The sequence below is a fragment of the Schistocerca piceifrons genome, chromosome 5 (genome assembly GCF_021461385.2).
Source record: "Schistocerca piceifrons isolate TAMUIC-IGC-003096 chromosome 5, iqSchPice1.1, whole genome shotgun sequence".
NCBI lineage: Eukaryota > Metazoa > Arthropoda > Insecta > Orthoptera > Acrididae > Schistocerca > Schistocerca piceifrons.
In genome coordinates, this window is record NC_060142.1 from 131066236 (window position 1) to 131086362 (window position 20127).

A 20127-nucleotide genomic window follows, 5' to 3' on the forward strand; every position below is an offset into this window, starting at 1 on the left:
TAGCTGGAAGAGACAAGAAAGGACTTGAGAAAACTTAACATCGTAGAAAACACCATAGAAAACAGGGAAAGTTCCAGGCTACTGATCAATACTGCAAAATTTCCTGTCCAACAACAAAGTTCACAACCTAGGATGGTGATGTCAAATATAGAAGCAGGCCAAAGCCAACACATGAAGCTTTGGAAAGATAAGGCGAAATAGACTGTACCTTTATCTTATGTTCTAAGCGGTCTACAATTGGCCAAATTCTGTAATAAAAAAGTGTAATAATTGTAATTTATTATTTGATTGTTTTATACCTTTTTTTCTCTGTAGGGAATGCCTAAGCTTGTAATTATTAACACATTTTGTTCCTATACAATGCTACAATTTGTATCTACAATCATCTATAAAGTACTGTTCTCATGGATAATTATGACTCGTTCAGTATCCATGCAATTGTCTTGCTTACTGGATCAACGGAACACGAATAAATTAATGAAAGTGATTATTCCTGAAACTGAGAAATACTTAAGGAAAGTTCTTAGTCTTTATGGGAAGGTTAATTTACTTTCAATGTGTCATTTGTATTTAATCATGGAATATGGTGTGTAGACTAATATCCTAGGACTCGACAAATTTGGGAATTTCATAGACGCCAGAATGCACTAGTATAATAGTTGTGTTTTTAAGTTTCGTATTTTTTGCGTCATCAGAGTGCCTCTTTTCTATTTTGTAGAGGAGCTACACATACCCCATAACTTCTTTTGTTCAGATGTCAGGCTCCTCAGTTGTTGTGCTTTTTAGTGGCCATAATATGAATATACGTCCATAGTTTCATATAAAATTTTCGTAAAGTTTTGGCTTATTATTCTCAGTTTTCCTCCTTCGAAACTTACAGTATCGTTACAGAAATATGATCGGAGACTTTTTATCTAATACGTGACGCTCGGGGCAACATCTCGGATTTTGTTCAAACAGTCTTCAGAAGCGGCATTACACATGATTTTTTTGTTTGTCTGTAACCATCTATATAAATACTTTCTTCGTGCTTTCGTCAGTCAACAGACACCATTGCACATAAATCGCTTCACAACATAACCTCATCAACTGGAGCCTCAACACACTACACAATCAAATACATACGGTCCCCAGCTGCCTGTCGTCTGCTACATACGCAAAAGTATCCAGACGAAGGCGGGTTGCGATGCGCTTAAAGTAAGGCCTCCGAAATTACGCATGCACAAATCCGCATGCATAGTTGCGCTGTGGAAAACTGATGAACATGCTCAAAGTCGAAGATACACCATAAAGGTATGTCCACACGATGCCTCTTTTGTCGTGTGGAGTCACAGACACATGGAAACAAAAGGACATGCACAAAAATTTGTGGAAAGAACCCATATACGCATGGGCCTTCTCGTGTCTACACGTTGCCTCACTGTGCAAGCAGTGTGCTATGAATTTACATCTTTGCTTGGGAACTTCTTTTGCGTTTGTGAAAAAGGCGATGAAAAAGAAAATACAAAAGCGACTGTAGGTAAAGAAGTACCTAAATAACAGAGATACGAGAAATACGAACTGATGACAACGTTTTGTCCGCAAATTTCAAAGGTCACGGCGAGATTTTAGATTTTCTGCTTGGGAAACTGCAGCGATAAGGCTGGCAATAAAATTTAGTTAGCTAGTAAATGGCGACTTATATACCAGTTTGAACTATTTGTTCCTCATTTCAAAACAAAAACTTCAGCGATTTGTTCCTGAAACTGAGAAATACTGAAGGGACGTTCTTCCTCGTTATGTGAAGGGTACACAACATTAATCATGAAAGATGGTATGTAGATTAATATACTCACACTGGACAAATGTGGGTATTTCATAGACGCGAGAATCAACTAGAACACAGGCTGTATTTTTCAGTTTTGTATTTTTTGCATGATCAATGTACTTCAGTTTAATTTTTAGTTGTTTTTTGAGGAGCTAAACATATCTCATAACTTTTTTGTTCAAGTGTCAGGCTCCGCAGTTGTTGTGCTTTTAAGTTTCTATAGCATGAATATTGGTCCACAGTTTTCTTATAGGCCTACACTTCTCATAAATTTTTGGTTTTTTCTTCTCAGTTTTTCTGCTTCCAGACTTATGGTATCTTATTCTTTACAAAAATATGTTCGGAGACCATTTATAAAATACTTGACGATCAGGGCAACATATCTCAAATTTTTATTCAAATACTTTTCAGAAGGGCTCTTCCCCATCCTTGTCTGTAATCATGTATAAACTTAAGCGTGTTTCCTTCGGAGCCAGCATAATTCGTTCCACAGCATAACTGTACCATCTGACGATGAGTCGCTAGGCGACGAGAAACTGGTAACCGTAAAATAAAAATCTGTGATTTTAAGTCTGTCATTAGGTATGGTATAATTTTCTGAGTAGGTTCATAGAGTGTATCTCGAATACTGAAACCTCAGAAGAAACTTATTAGATGCACAGCAAAAAAGATTCTCGTCGCCCATTATTTCGGAAACTGCAAATCTCAGCTGTTCCCTCCATATACATTTACGAAATTGTATTCTTCGCACACAACAGACAAAAAATATTTGAAGCGAATCATTTTAACCACGCATACAACAAGAGAATAAAAAGAATTTTATGCTATCTACACACCAATTGAAATGATACGCACGGATTCCACAGTATCTGGGGATGACAGTATACAAACAATTACGGGCAAACACATATTTAATAAGAAGCCAGTGTTTCTAAAAAGAAGGCTACAGCAGACTCTGTGGGAGGAATTCTACTATTCGGTACGGTAAAATTCATAAAGCATGAAATGACAATTTCAACAAAGCTAGCTGTTATTAATCTCAGCTGTTCGGTGTTTATGGCGAAATTTTATCACAGTTTTGGCGTTTCTTCGGTACCTGAATCAAATGATTTAGATTATATATGTTATGAGACCAATAAACCACAATTCACATATCCTCACGAAAAATGACTGGTTGCGTTCATTTCTGAAATCCGTCACATTTCCGAGAGTTGTAACGTACACCTGTAATTCAAGGTGCTGGGATCAGTTGTGTTGCTGAAATCTGTAAACCAACTTTCGATTCTGTAGTTTCATGAATTCAGAAGCGTCCGCGGTACCTTCAAAGTAGTCTGGAGCAGCTGCTCTCATGGCAGTGTGGGCATGGAGGTTTCTGAGAGGGGCGGTGATGAAGTTTAGGAAAGCCAGACTCCACAACAATCCTCGGAAAATCGGACGAATGTATTAAATTTGAGCCCTCGAGAAACCGAACCAACAAATAAATCTGAGTCCTCAGGAAACCAAAACAGCGGTAAAAGCAAGTAGTGATTGGAATGTTTCTTCTGTATCATACACATTTCAAATTTATCGAAGTGTGCAAAAAATAATATTCGTAACAGCAGCGAGGCGAGGGAGCCTCATAGTGGACATTTTAAGAAGCCAATCTTGTATTGTTGAAGAGTTTCAGTGTTTTATCGCTTGCCTTATGTTGGCTAGCCTGCAGGCGCAGTAAAATAAAGTGAATGCAAGGGAACAAGTGACTCGTTTGTTGATAATTGTGGACTTGGGCTATATAAATGTTAAGTGATGAAGTTACACCATAACGCTGACTGAATCCAGTTAAGAACTGGATTGCGCCGACAGAAATGGATAGAGATACGAAATATTTATTACGAAGGGTTGTAATTGACGTTCTGTGCTTATTTACAGGTGTGTGTGTGAGAGTGAAAGAAAAGTAAAAATAACTTGTGGGCGTTGACAGTGAAAGGTGCCGTTATAATACATCCTTTAGGATGTAATTGAGTTAAGGGCGTGTTTGGGTACTAAAACTGTGGAAAAACGGCCATCTGATATTGCTTATATTGCTCATATTGCTCTTCATTCCCCAATTAACTATCAGTTTTTGTAGCATTCATTTGCACTTGCCCTACTTAAAAGTCCGTAAGTAGGTGTGACATTTTTTGAGTGACGCGCACCTAGAGTTGTGTCATACGTTTTTTTAGCCGAGAACCTTACATGCGTGTGTGGCAGATCCTATTCTGCCATTTCACAGATTTTTATTAGTATTATTTGTAACCGTGTTGCCCAAATCAACCCTTAATTAATACAATACGGGAGGCAACGTGTCGTGTTTGATGACTGGAAAACGGATGTTGCATTGGAAGACAAAAGAATTATTTTTACGTTACTGAGAAATAATGCAAAATAAAGATTTTTAGAAGACTCATGTCCAGTTATGCTTGTTCTTCTGCCCCCCCCCCCTCCTTACTTTTTCTTATTTTCTTTGATGTAATTCATCTGACATTTTTTGCTGCTGTTATTGTTTTGCCAACTTTCATGTGTGCTTTTATGCTGTCTTGATATATGTGCCAATTATAGTGGAATTAGGTGATTGCGTAGGAATTGTACGATATCAAAATATTTTCTGTCCAATGTTAAAGTTACTGCCAGCAACATATTCCTGTAAAGATTTGAGGGAGAAAGTGATTGGCTGTGATGTTACTGATTTTAGGTAGCCTGTTTACACGTAGAACAAGATATAATGGGAATTCTTGTGGAAGAACAAAAAATACTTTGAAATAGTTTTCAGTGCTGAACAATATTGTGTTATGGATAAAGTGTTCCTCTTAGCCAAACAACTGGATCAAATGTGCATAGAGAATTTTTTTAACATTATCAGGAAATGAAAATGCAACTTTGTACTGTGGAATTGTACATAAAAAAATTATTTGGAAGTAGACTATACAGTGCCACAGAGTTAAAATAAAAAAACTTCCCATACATGGGGTTCCTTCGCTGAAGGTGATAAACAAGAAAGAAGAAAAACCGGTAGACTGATTACTAGTAAAAGCAATTAAGAAAATTTCAGTGTCTTAGAACCCTGAGGCAAAAGGAAGAGACAAGATGAGAAGGGGAAGTAAAAGTAGACAAGTTGTATGTAACATTCTGAGAATTTCTACACTTTATCCTGTTTCTTTTATATATTTCAGGAAAATGCCTTCGGTTTAGTACAACTGGCACTGTGTAATTCTTGTTTTCTTTTCTCAGGCGAAATAAATTATTTCTCATGTTACTACTGTAAAACCAGGGATAAAAGGTTACCCTTAAGTAATTCATTGACAGTGATGCAAAATTATTCCAATGGATAACAGTTAAATGTGTAGCGCTATATTTTCGTGCCCATTGCAAAATCTATGGCTGACTAATCTCATTTATAGAATAGTCTCTGTATTCCATTGATTCATGAAAAGTAGAACAGATAATAATTTTTTCATGTATTACCTATAGTTTATTTGCTACGACCATATTAACGTAACTCAAAATGCTTCAATGAAGGAAGTTGTCAAGAAAAATAGTAGATAAAAATATTTCACTTGCAAACCGAAATAAAAAATTTTGAAGTGACTGAAGGTAAAAGTAAGTACAGTGTGTTGTTAGCAAAGTAATAAGGGCAGAGTCATAAATAAATTTCTAAACAGAAGTAACATTCATATATTACTTACAGAAGTTTTCCTGTGTTGACTATCAAAATTTAAAAATAAATGTTGACTAGTATAGGCTTGATTGAAGAAGCAGATGATAAAAACAGCAAGTCAAAAGCTTTGACAATGTTGGTTCATGTGATAGAAGTTAAATGTAATGTCAGAGAACTTAAATTCTGTAGTGCATAATAAGTGTAGCAGAAAAGTATGAGATAACCAGAAGAATAACATTGTTGAATGAAAATAAAATGTAAAGCTGATTACAGGCTAAGTAGGAAAGAAGAGCAATGTAATAATAGAACAGAAAAATGAAATTTGGAGGATTGGGGGTTTCAGGATCTTGGAGAGGGGTGGATATTCAGGGCTAAAATATTGCAAAACAACAGGACGTACTCAAGAAAGTTTCTGCACATACACAGTTCATAGGAAGTGAGTATGATCATGTAATGCAGTTGAGAAAGTGTACAGTCCGTGTTGGGAGAGAGTAAGTCTGATAGGTCATAGTAGGTCTGTGACTGGATCGAAGTGGGAGATGGTGGTGTGATGGATTGTGTAAGTTCCACATTAGGGGAAAAAAGGCAGGGATTACATTGGTTGTATGGGTGCAGGATTATTGCTCTAAAATGCATATGGAGGACCATGTGAGGTCACTTTTCATATCAGGACTCAAAAAGAGGTATTTGTCTAGGTGGAGGATGTAAGTCTGAGTTGTGAAAGATATACTTGTACGATTTTCCTCCTCAGCTTTGCATTTTTCTCTTTCTATTAATGATTTATTGTACCTTTCTTTCTTTCTTTCTTTCTTTCTTTGTGCTTTTAGCAGCGTTCTTCCCATTCTCTTTTTCTCAAAGCAATTTTCTAAAGGGTTGTTGCTACACACATAGCTGTGCCACTTTTTAAAGTTGTATTTCTCCTTATAATCTCATTTTTATTACTATATTACAAATTCTATGTTGTTAACCAGCCATGGGTGTACAGAGTGCACCAATAATTTAGTAATATTACCACAATACAGTATTGAAATTTGAACAGTGATACTGAAATATATACTATAAAGCATATTAAAGTTAAGGGCTACATTACAATATACTTTACAATAATAAGAAAACTATAAAATCAATACTAACCCATAGTGTAGTTAAATAGAAGAGTTGGTGTTGTCATGGCACTGAGTTGTGATTCAAGTAGACATTGTCCTATCACAAGAGAAAAATTCTTCAGTGCTGTGCAAAGGTTGCTCTTTCAAAAAAAAAAGAAAAAAAAAAAAAAAGTTCAAATTTCTCCAATGATAATGACTGAATATCTTTAGGTAGTGCATTAAATACACTGCCTGACAAAAAAAGTGAAGCGCCCAGAAGGGAAGGAGGAAACAAAATGAAACTTCATGGGTTGAGAGGATATGTAATGTTATTGCAATGATTACAAAACTGAGTCATATTTATAAAGAACTTAACAGTATGAGTCCACTTACCAGTACTGCATCCCCTGTACCATGGATGCATGCACCGATTCAATTGAGGAGGGTGTACCCTCTCCTGTGGTGAGCTGATCCACAACGGATATAGCAGTGATTACACAGTTGAGTCTTATTTACAAAGGACTTGGCAGTGTGAGCCCACTTATCAGTATTGCACCCTCACTGATGTGGATGCATGCACTGATTCAATTTAGGAGGGTGTATCCTCTCCTGAGGGAAGGTGGCCAACAACTATTGTAACTGTTCTTGATATCCTCAATACTGGCTCTGGGACAGAGCATGAGCATGAGCTAGTCCCACATCATGTACTGGGGACAGATCTGGGAATCTTTCTGGCTATGAGCATACCTCAACATCACACAGACAATTCATACAGACAAGTGCCATGTGTGTATGAACATTATCCTGTTCCTTTTGACACCACAGTACCATCGCATAAGAGGTAACGTGAGGATACAGGACATCTGTGACATATTGTTGTGCCTTCAGAATTTCCTTGATCACTACCAGGCATGACATGAAGTAATACCCGATGGCTCCATGGCACCAGGAGTAATGCCTCTGTACCTCTCCCAGGCCTTGGAAGAATGAAACCTCTCCCTAGGTCACTAGTGTACTTCTTGATGATGGTCATCTGGGTTAGTGCAGAACTGTGATTCATTGCAGAATACAACACCCTCCATTAGCAGTCCGTGCTCCCTTGTCAGGCCACCATTTCAAACACAACTATTTGTGTTGGGGTGTTAACAGCAGAATACACATGGAATGGCAATTCTTTAGTTCTGCTGCTGCTAGTCTGTGGACACCACAATGGTGCTGGATGACAAAGAACGTTGCAGGGAGTCCATTACTTGTTCTCGGATGGCAGCAGTAGATGTGAATGGGTTACGACGTGCTTGTTGCACAGTGCGTTACCTTCTTGTGGTGGTTACACGTGGTTGTATGGAACCTTGGTAACAAGTATGCCTGTCCTCATGTTTCCATGCATCCCAACAAGGGGCCACTGTCACTTCAAATGCCCACAAATATGGATATGGCATGATTTCACTAGCTGGCCAAATAGAGACCCACAGTGAGGCCTCTTTTAAACTCTGTCAGGTGCTTATGTCATCGTCTCACATGAGTATACAGCATCTCCATGTCCGCAGTGATCAGTCCATATATGACACTGTTTGGGCCCCTTGTATACCCTATCAGGCATGGTAACAGCATTAAACATAAAAAAACACTAATGCACTCAGGTGGCTGTTCTGCCTGTCTAATTGTTTACATACACACCAATGGTTTGTATCTGTATGAAGTTACATCGACATCTGCTGTCTTGTGGGTGCTTCACTTTTTTCGTGCGGCTGTGTCATTTTAGAGCCACCATTGGAGTTTTGATAGCACAGTAACAGTTTATTTCTAAATATTCTTGTCAATTATTGCTGTGCTGGTTATTGCAGAGCCCTATGTTATCCACTGTTTAATCTTATTTTCACATTTTATAATCCCCTTGGTGATAGAACATTGGAAATATTAATGTGTTGTCTTTTTGTAGTTGGTTTCCCAATTCTTCTGTTCTACTATTTTGGAAAACCCTTCGAGAGGGGCTTCTACTGTGATGATGAGTCTCTCAAATATCCATTTAAGCCATCAACCGTTACTAGTCCTATGCTATACTTGGTGGGAATGTTTTTGCCTATTACTTCGGTAAGTGTGCTTTGTTTTGCTTTACATTGTTTCTAGAATTATTTCCTAATTTTGTACCTTTTAATGAATTCAAAGTAGACTAGTTTTATTTTTCTCACCTTTTAAGAACAATCTGTTGTCATTGATAATAAGTGCGTTACATAACATTTCAAACTTGAGTTGTGTTGGGAAATAATTGAACTTAAGAAAAATTAGGTTTTGCCATTGTGTCATGAATATGTGTGAAGTAAGTGATTTCTACATAGAAACAGCCTTCCCAACATGCCAAGAAAGCTTAACTGGAAAAAAATTTTGGAAAACTTTCTTTTTAGTTCAACCATGTTCTCCCTCACTGATATTCATTTGTGGTGGGGTACAGGGTTAGCCAAAATCTAGAAAAATCTGATTTTAGAGAAGAACTAAAACGTAAACTCCGTAATCAGGTCCCAAAGATCACGTGATGTCGACTGGCTACTGTGTGAGCGTATGGCATGAGGCATCATGCACATGCAGTCTGGAGGAGCATGGGGTCAGCACACCACTCTCCTGGCCATTGTCAGCTTTCCAGACTTTGGAACCACTACTTCTCAATCAAACAGCTTTCCAGTTGCCAACAAGAGGCTGGGTGTGCCGTGTTCCAGTCCTTACCCAAAGGAAAACTGCCTGACAGTAATATACTAACCACTCGGCTAAGGAGGAGGACAGATTAGAGAAAACAGCCTTACAAGTAGTGGTATGATCTAGTCAATCTTCAGTAAAATATTCATGTAATTCCGGCTTTGATTCCAGTGATTCTGAAGATAATGCCAAGAGATACCTTCATTTATTTTGATCTAACATCTTTCCATGAGTTCCATATTGAATGTTTCATAAAACTGTGAAACAGAGATTCTGACCAGGACTTAACTTAATGAGAATTGTCAGTACTGACAATATATACATATAAAAATACATACATTGGCCTTGATTTTAGAATTAATTGGTTCTTTCTCAGTGAGGAGAGAGGGACAGATTGCAGAAGGTTTTTTTTTAAATTTATTTATTTAAAAAAGGGCAAATCTCCCAGACCCCAGGATGAGAGGAACCCACTTGTGAGGACTTACCAGCCATTATGTTTGATGAAATCTGGCACTGTGTACACGTAGTAAGTAAAATTTCATTATTTTCTATATGTCCTGGTATTGGACTACTAATGCCCAGCAGTGTAATAACCAATGTGGGAGCAAGTGCCAAGTCTTCCTTGTGGAACAGCAACACACAGAATGAGGCAATTATAATACTGCAGTATTTGATTGCAGAATTGCAAATATTTGTAATACATATTCCAGGGCAGCTTCCAACATTCTGTAATAGGAAAAGTGTTAAAACAAGCATAGATCTGACTCTTTTCAGCAGTTATGTATTTTGGTGGGAGAGTTATAAACGTGACTGTAGGTGATTACAACATGACAGGCTTCTAAATTTTTAATCCTATGTATTGTTTTTCCACAAGAATGTGGATACCATAGAAGCTATAACAGGGAAAATTGTAATCTTCTTAAGTGGCAACATAATAATCCAGAGCCCTCAGGGGCCCAGTATTCATTTGTTGGCTATGGGCTTGGCAACCCCAGGGTTCATGGGCTGGGGACTGGTAAGCACCACCAGTCCTCTGTCACCGTAAGCTCTCAGCAACCACTGTATGGTGCGGCAGTGGAACATTGTGTGTTATAGGGAACGGGGAACATGGCTTTACCACCAGGATCGTGGGGTTGATAAAATCCTCTATAAAAAAGCCCTGAATCTCAAGGTGTGCTGAACACTGGTGAGATGAATGGCTGTTGAGTTGGAAAAGTCATTAATGGGTAACCTCTGGGGAACCTGCTGCACCCCAGTTGTATAAGGTTTACCTAGGCTTTCGGGGCTCTGTCTAGGTAGTCTTTTATTTCCCTACCTGCTCTTGGGACTGATATAGAATCCTTGAAATTCTCGTTTTTTCCTCCCAGTGGAATACTGGTAGGTAAACCTACCCTGTCACTCAAGAGGGCTCATGTAGGCAGCCCTCAAGACTCAGGAATTACACAGAGTTCTTCATAGGATAGCAACAGAACGCATTCTGCTGCTCAGATGTGCTTTTGATTATGAAACGGGACAAGGACATCTTTGAGAAGGATTCACCCCTTTAGATTCAAAAAGGTTTAGAGGGCATTGCCTGTACATTAAAATAAGTGAATTGATTGTCAAAGGAAGACTGTTAATTGAAACTGCTAGTTCCCAAGACTCCAGAAGGCTAAATGCCTTTGGGAGTATGCTATAGAAATGGAGCTCCACAACATCATGAACTACAGCAAAGGTGTTGATCATGTAGAGATCTGGTCATTATTCCAAGAAGGAACTGAAATGGATTGTTGACGTGCAGAATATGTTGAAAAAGGTGAACGGTGCTCTGCTAAAATCTGACTCCTCCTTCCTTATCCTCAATAGTACGGCCCTCTCAGGGCATATAAAGGCAGGTTTTCTTTGCCTAAGTGATGGCCCTGTGTCCCCAACCTGACGCATTGTTTTAAATGCCAGCACTTTGGGTAGACCACCTTAGGATGTAAGGGTGAAGCCACTTGTGATAAATGTGGTAATGCTGCCCACGTTGGAGTTGGCTGCTCCTCCTCTGAAGTGTGTAAATTGTTCTGGGATCACCCTGTCTGAAGGAGGGACTGCAGGGTCTGCCTTGAAGAAAAGACTACATCCCATATGGGGAGATCAAGAAGATCTTTTATATACTTTTGGAAATGTTTGGTCACTGTGTTTGTTAGAGTTTTCTGTGTGTTGAAGTCGTTTAGTAAATTTCGTGTGGTGGTTTACAGCTGACATTTCTTATTGTTTCTAGTGAAATATTTCAGTGAAGTTATCATTCACTGTTTTAATGTCATTGAGTGTTCCAGTGGCCGCTTTAATTTTTGGTTTTAGCTAATAAATTGTGTGAAGTTTTGTTGTTATTGGTATTAGTTGTGGTTTAGTAGTATTAATAAAAGTTGTTGCTTTCTTAGTAGAGAGAGAGTTTTGAGACCACTATTGTTAGTTCTATAAATAGTTCCACTGTGTGATTGAACTTAGGTAATGTAGACGTTTAGTTTTTTTTTTTTTTTTTTTCAATAACTAAAATTTTTCCATGTGTGAGAACTGTGGGCTTTGCTGTAGGTTTGCGAGTAGTGGGTTAAAGTGTGGGATTTGTTCAAAGTATTTTCATTGGCGGGGGGGGGGGGGGGGGGTGAGGAGGGATGCAGTGGGGAAGCCAGTGGGCATTCTACTGAGATCCTCTCCTGGCAGTGCAGAATCTGTAGTAGAAATAAGTTGATAGATGAGCAGAAGCGTAAGATCTGTGCCATTCAGGTGCAGTTACAATATGCAAAGTAGGAACTAGATAGGTTGAGGAGGGTGAAGGGTGCTGGGGAATGGGAACTGGCAGTTGATAAGAAGGCAGCTAGAAGGAGGAGGTATTCAGACAGTTGTACTTTGCCTATATGCAATAGATTAGACCAACTGTCACAGTTGTAGCTGCAGGTGTAGGTGTAGGAAATATGCAGCTGTCCTCAGCAGCTTGGAGGCCTAAGTCTTACAGAAAGAAGAAGGTTCTGCTACTAGATAGTTCACATGGTCGGCCTGCAGTTGCAGGAAGTGTTGGGGAGTGAGTACCAGGTCACCAACATTGTGAAGCCAAGTGCAGGGTTGGCTCAGGGGAGTTAAATAAGAATTTTACGAAAGAGGATCAGATAGTGATTGTGAGATGGGGAATATGATGTAGATGGTGACCTGGTAAAGATAGCTACTCAAACTGGTGGCACTAATGTGCATTTCATGCGACTGTTTCAACATCATGATCGCCATCATCTTAATGCGACTGTTAGGCATGTTAACATGGGGCTGGAGAAGGCACTGATGGCAAAGGGCATGGGTCACATTGCAGTGGTGTCAGTTTAGTATATCAGTAGATCAGGTTTCACTAGGTTTGGCTTGCGCCTCAATAGATATGGGAAGGGGAGACTGGTAAAGCTTATAGGTGACAGTGCAGTGGGTGGTGGTGGGATCACTCATGGCAGAATTCCTGTAGAAGTTGATGTTAGAACACAAACTTTCTTAGATTGGAGTTAGCTGATAGGTATACCTGTTTAAAGAAAGTATCTCCAATTAAGGAATCGCCTGCAGAGGAGGTCAGGTATCCAAGTAATGAGGGAATTAGCATATTTCTTCAAAATATAAGAGGTATTAGAGATAAAGTGAATACGCCCGATCTATCACCATAGTGAGGAATCCCTGTAATAAGATCGATGAAATTAACGTACTGTTAACAGATGAACTTAAAGATATCTCAGTGTTATGCATTTCTGAGCACTGGCTTAACACAGAATTAATCCAGAATACGAAAATAAACAGATTCATTTTGTCTGCTTACTACTGCAGGAAAAACAGCAATCAGTGTGGGTTAGCAATCTACAAAAAGGAAAATATAGATTTTATTACTCTACCTGACTCAACTTGAACAAATGTCGAAAAGGATTATGAAACTGCAGCTATAAAAATTGCTCAGTTCAACCTGGATATTGCTACAGTTTACCAGTCACCATCTGGAAACTTTGAACTTTTCTTGAACAAAATGTAGTCATTGCTAAATAAAGTAGCTAAATAAAATGGATTGTGAGTTGATAATCTGTGGTGGCTTCAATATTGATTTCCTCACAAATAGTGGAAATAGGGAGACACTTTTGAAGCTTGCAACATGCTATAATTTAAAAGTTGAAATAAAAGCCACTACCTGAGTAACAGAAACTTGTCAAACAGCTCCAGATCAGTTTCTACTCAAGAAGAGTTTACACAACACTTCACTAAAAATTTTCAATGCAGGTTTTAGTGACCATATTGCTCAAATATTAAGCATAAAAGTAAAAGGCAGTATTATTAACAACATGTCTTTCAGAACCGCATGTAGAAGTTATAAAGAGGATAATGTAAACTACTTCAACAACTTATCACAGAAAGAACAATGGTCAAAAGTGTACAAAATGAATGATATAAATGAAAAATTCAACACTTTCATTGATACATTAACCCATTTCCTTGAAATTGCATTCCCACTGAAAACATTAACCATAGGGGGGAACTCTAGAACAAACAGGTGGATCACAAGGGGAATAAGGGTTTTAATGCCAGGGGAAAAGACTGCTACACTAAATATGTAACTCAGAAATTCCTCACCGGAAGTACATGCATACTATAATAAATACTCCAAAATATTAAGAAAAATAATAAAAGCAGCAAAAATAATACACAATGATGAATACATTTATAATTCAGATAATAAATCAAAGGCTATGTGGAGTGTTATAAAAAAAGAATCTGGAGAATAGAAACAATTAAAAAAAAAAAATAACACTATCACATAAACATAAAAAAGTAACAAACCCCATAGAAGAAGCCAACACATTTAACAACTTTTTCACAGGTGTTGCTGATATTACGTTACAGTCAAACTTTAAGAGCACCCAGGCAAATGAATATAACGTATTTTAATTGAATAAACTGTGGGTTCTTGGCGAAACATTGTAAATTAAATAAACAAACAGTGTTTTAGCCTTATTTCACAATTTATTATTAATGTTATTGCACAATCTAGGTTTCTGGTTATAAACCCATTTTCAGTTACATTACTGATTCCCAAAGATGATAATACACAGATAAAGATGATGACAAGGCAAAGATAATCTCAATTTCTTAGGTATTGATCCATAGCTTAATGTACCCTTACACCTATGACCATTTTTTAATAAATTACATCCATTACACCAATTACACTACAATGACCAGACTAAAGTTATGCATCAACTAAGATATTTTTAACTACAATGGACTGGGGTCCGAAGTGTTGCTTCTATCCTGGGGTTGTGATCTTGTCTAAAATAGGTTAATAATTGAACTGAGTTTGCTCATTTATTAATAGGTGTGGGGATATACACATCTGTTTTTAAATTTCTAAAATTTCTAATTGGTCGAGTTTGGGCCCCTTTTCCTCTGGGTGTAGGACTTGTACATCCGTTGTGTGTTTGTGATTATTGTTCAGGCAATATTCTGTAAAGGCTGAATCAGGCTGCTTCTTCATCTCCGGCTTCTGTGGTGTTCCTTAAGCCTGGTACAGATTGACCTCCCTGTCTGTCCAATGTAGCACAATATCGCAAGAGCAACAATTTCATAATCATGAAGGAACTTAAAACTAGGATTGAAAACAGTAATGTGATTGTGACTAGGGCAGATAAAGGAGGGACTGTAGTGCTATTAAATAAAACAGATTATACAAGCAAAGTAGAGGATTTTTTCCAATCAGTGCAGCTAAAAAAACTACAGAGAGACCCGACAGGTAGTTACAATGATCAGGCTAAGCAGATAGTAAACAAGTGCTCTGATATCTTATTCTTAATATGCCTTTAAGAGCATGCTGCAAATGAACCGTAGGGCACCACAGCTGTATGGTTTACCGAAACCCCAAAAACCAGAAGTGCCAATCCCTCCAGCGGTATGTGCAATACATGCTCCAGTACACAAGATTGCCAGGAGAATCAACACCATCTTGAAGAAGAAGCTGAACTTCAAAGCTCTAAAACAGCTAATAGCACTTTTAAATTACAAAAAAAGGCCATTAGAATCTTGTTTGGGTGCAAGCCTAGAGAGACTTCTAAACCTCTGTTTAAGAAATCTGGGATTCTTCTATTACCACGTGTATACGTTATGGAAACCCTTTTATTCTTTAAAATAAATGTAATAGGTAAGGACTGCAGACTGCAAGAAAACTTTGATATACATGATAACTTTACAAACAAAACAGTGACTTACATGTAACTCAAATCAGCACATCTCTGTGCCAAAAAAGTACTTTTCACATGGGAGTTAAGCTTTATAACAAACTTCCTGAAAACATAAAAGCTGTTGCTGAGGTCAATACCTTTGGAAAATCTCTAAAGTCATATTTACAGCATCAAGGCTTTTACTCCATTGAAGAATATTGAAATTTATGAAGTGTGTTGTATAAATACTTATGTACAAAGTGTATTATTGTAACGTTAAATACCTATGCCTAGAAATGACGTTCAGCTTTGTATTTATAACTTGAATTGTCCAGTGTCTTATGCATAAGCTGCTTTGTAGACAACAGGACCAATAAATACAACAACAACAACAACAACAACAACAACAACTGCTTATAGATGTGGACTCTGACATAATTGATATTTGAATGTTGTGCAGGAGCAGTTGAATTTAGTGCAACTTAACTTCTAATTGTTGGTGTTTATAGGTCTCCTAACTCTTGACTTCAGAGCATTTCTGGTCAAGCTAGAGAGGGTTCTTAGCTCACTTTATAGGAAGTACCAAAAATTAGTTATATGTGGTGACTTCAATATTAATTTTGTGTATGATTGTGCAAGAAAAAGGATGTTGGTAGATCTCCTAAACTCTTATGGTCTGATGCAGACTGTGTTTTTTCGTACTATGGTGCAGGGGAACAATAGCACAGCCATAGACAATAATTTTGTTTATTCTTCATTACTAGATGGGCATTCTGTTAGTAAAAGGGTGAATGGACTTTCAGACCATGATGCACAAATTTGAACACTAAAAGGCTTTTGTACTCAAACAAATGTCAGATATAATTAAAAACTGTAGGAAAGCTAATCCAATGGCAATAGAGAGTTTTTTAAACCTTGTTAAGGAACAGGAGTGGCAGGATGTTTTTAGTGCTGATAACATAGATGATACTTTCCTTAACATATTTCACATGCACTTTGAGAGTTGCTTTCCTTTAAAAGATTCTAAATGGGGTACTAGCAGTAAAAGGCAGCCTGAGTGGCTGACTAGTGGGATAAGGGTATAATGTAGAACAAAGTGGGAATTATATCAAAATGTTAGAAGCAGTCACAAGGTTCTTAAAAAATGTGATTAGGAAGGCATAGGATAAAATTAATACCAAGTGGTCAGTTGTGAAGGAAGTGTCTGGTCAGCACAAGGTCGATGATGTAAAGTCAGTTCATATTAAAAAAATATTTCTGTTACTGATAAGTCAGATATATGTATCATATGTAACAGTCACTTTCTTAGAATTACTGGTGAATTAAATAAAAACATAGTTTCTACATGGAATCACATAACACTGTTGGAAAATGCCTTTCCGAGACAGATGTCTGAAATACTCCTCTGTGATACTGACAAGAGGGAGATTGAGTTAATAATCAAATCACTGAAGATTAAGGACTCTCATGGATATAACGGAGTGCCTAGCAGAATATTTAAGTACTGTGCTGCACATGTTACCCTTGTACTTAGCCATATTTTTAATTTTTCGTTTAAGAATGGTCAGTTTCCTGAATGATTAAAGTTCTCGGCAGTAAAGCCACTTTATAAAAATGGAGAAAGGAGTAATGTAGACAATTTTAGACCTATTTCTATGCCATCAGTGTTTGCTAAAGTTGTTGAAAAGGCTATGTATATAAGAATAATTGATCATTTTATATCATATAATTTGCTATCAAATGTACAGTTTGGCTTTAGAAGTGGTTTAGCAACTGAAATGCTGTATTCTCTTTTCTCTGTGAGGTACTGGATGGATTAAAAGAGGTTTCAAACACTAGGCATATTTTTTTATTTAACTAAGGCGTTTGATTGTGTTGATCCCAAAATATTTCTCCAGAAGTTGGACCATTACAGAATATAGGGAGTCGCTCACAATTGGTTCACATCATACTTCAACAATAGACAGCAAAGTTCATTCACAGTGTTGAGATTGGCTGTGAGGTACAGTCAAATAGGGGGTGCCCCAATGATCAGTGTTGTGGCCACTCTTGTTCCTTAGTTATATTAATGATATGCCCTCTAGTCATACGGGTAGTTCTAAAATATTTCTGTTTGCTGATGGAACTAGCTTGGTAGTAAAGGATGTTGTGTGCAACGTTGGCTCTGGTTCAAATAGTGCATTTCATGATATAAGTTCATGGCCTATAGAAAATAAACTAATGATAATCACAATAAGACTCAGTTTTTACAGTTTCTAACATGCAATTTATAAAAACATTACATTTTAATTTCACAGAATGGTCATATGATTTGTGAAACTGAATAGTCCAAATTCCTAGGTGTTCAGATAGATAGTAAACTGAAATGGAAAGTCCACGTTCAGGATCTTATTCAGAAACTTAATGCTGCAGTTTTTACTGTTCAAGCAGTATCTGAAGTAAGTGATTGTTCAACACAAAAATTAATCTATTTTGCTTATTTTCATTCTCTTATGTTGTATGGTCATTCATTGATGCTGTATGGTACTATATTTTGGGGTAACTCTTCCCATTCTAAAAGGATATTTTTGTACAAGAGTTCAGGAAGTGAGATCCAAATGCAGCTCTGATTTCGCCGAGTATTAATTGAGTGAAAGCTGCTAATTCTTTCACTCAATTAATACTCGGCGAAATCAGAGCTGCATTTGGATCTCACTTCCTGAACTCTTGTACAGAGCTGCTAATTCTTTCACTCAATTAATACTCGGCGAAATCAGAGCTGCATTTGGATCTCACTTCCTGAACTCTTGTACAGAAAGATGTGCAGTATACTGCTGCATCCATTTTCAGTAAGCTACCACAAGAATTCAAAAATCTTAGCAGTAATCCACACGCTTGTAAATTGAAATGTCGAGTTTCCTCTTGGGTCACTCCTAGTCTGTTGAGGAGTTCCTTGAAAAATTAAGCTGATTCTTATGTTACATTGTTGATTGTGTTTACTCAAACTTATGGCTTGACATTTTTTGGGTTCATAAACATTTTATTTTATCTGCTATTACTTTTATGTTGTAATTTCATGTACTGGCACGTTCCATGACCTTGGTGATTTGCTCCTCTATTTGGTCCTATGGAACTAGACATGTAAATAAATAAATAAATAAATAAAAAAAGAATCAATAAGGCCATGCACCCTCCCACGTCCACTGTAGCATTTGCTTCTGCCTTTAAAAAGTTTGAAATGTGAAGTTTGCCCAGGGAAACCATCTTGCCCCTAGGCAAGGCAATTTTGGTATCTCTCCTCAAGACAGAAAAGGACTGCACTTGTCCGAGTAGTTACCGGATTGTTGCCTTAATGAGCTGTGTAGGAAAGATCGTTGTCTGGTCTGGATTTTAGAGACCAGGCAATTCCTTAGCTGCTCTCAGTGTGAATTCTGGCAGATTTTGATCCACAGTCTGCAACCTGTCCCTACCAGAGGCAACTATTCTGCAGGCTTTGCTACATTAACATCACCGTTTTGATATATTCTTTGACATCAGGAAAATGTACAATACAATTTGAAGACACAATATTCTCGTACAGCTCCTTCAATGCGGCTGTTATGGCTATCTCCCCATCTCCATACAGTCTTTCATGTCTTAGCGATTTTTTAGGTCCTGCATTGATGACACATTGTTGGATAGTTTTGAGCAGGAGGATGGTGCTCTCAGGGAAGTGTTTTAAGTGTTACCCTCTTTGCCATAGCCATAAACAATATCATCTACAGTATGGGGTCCTGTACAATGATGCTTATTTGTGTATGATTTTGCTGTTTTCTATTCCTCCTCCAGTGTTGTGACAGCGACTTGTCAGTTGCTGTTCAGAGGTTAGAGGAGTGGGGGTGCAAAGATGGGTTTTCAGTTTTCTGCAGATAAGTGTTGGTGTGTTCGTTTTAATTTTAATTTACCTGCATTGTATTTGAGGGATACCTTTCTATATTTTGAAGAGGCAGTGAGGTTTCTGGGCCTCATTTTTGACTCCAAATCATCGTGGTTATCCCACATGAGAGACCTGAAAGCCAGATCCCAGGAAACACTGAATATCATAAAGTACCTTAGCCACAGGTCTTGCGGAGCATATGGGACATGTCTGCTGAAGTTTTGTAGAGCTTTTGTGCATTTGCGGCTTGACCTTGGGTGCACAGTGTATGGGTCGGCGAGGCCTTCTTACGTGGAGATCATTGACACTACCCTCTAAGAGCTGATTACCCGGGCCACGTGTGCTTACAGGGCCATCCCCATACTCAGTCCCTGTGCTGATGTTGGGATACTGACACCCACCACCTGGTGGCAACTCCTCATAGTGAATCAGGCATGTAAATTCCTTGGAGCCCAGACATCACCTGCATACCACACAGTTGCTCATCTGCTTCTGGAATGCCTTTTCTCCAATTGTCCACATGCAACAATGCTGTGTGTGATCCGTGTGCAGTTTGTACTGTAGTTGCTTGGTGTGGAGCAAGTAGAACCACAAATCCATGGTTTTAACTGCCTGCCACCATGGTTACTGTAGAGGCCCAGAGTAATTTTATATTTAGTACAGTAGATGAGAGATTGCACTCCTAGATATGTTTTCAATGCACAGTTTAACTGAGCGCCACAACTCCACAGCTGTATTTATGGTTGGGTCGAAACAGGGTGACTCTGTTGGTAGCTCTGTTGTGTTCCATG

General features: G+C 38.0%; 1 protein-coding gene across 2 annotated transcripts in view; it reads left to right on the top strand.

Moving 5' to 3' along the window:
* The first annotated feature begins 3540 nt into the window (after positions 1-3540).
* The window catches only part of LOC124798264 (putative phosphatidate phosphatase), an 86696-nt gene continuing 70109 nt past the window's right edge, over positions 3541-20127 (top strand). For both annotated transcript variants that reach the window (XM_047261588.1, XM_047261587.1), the window contains exons 1-2: positions 3541-3715; positions 8505-8656. In XM_047261588.1, coding sequence (XP_047117544.1) covers positions 3652-3715; positions 8505-8656 — 216 coding nt within the window. In that variant the 5' untranslated portion in view covers positions 3541-3651. The remainder of the gene's footprint in view (positions 3716-8504; positions 8657-20127) is intronic.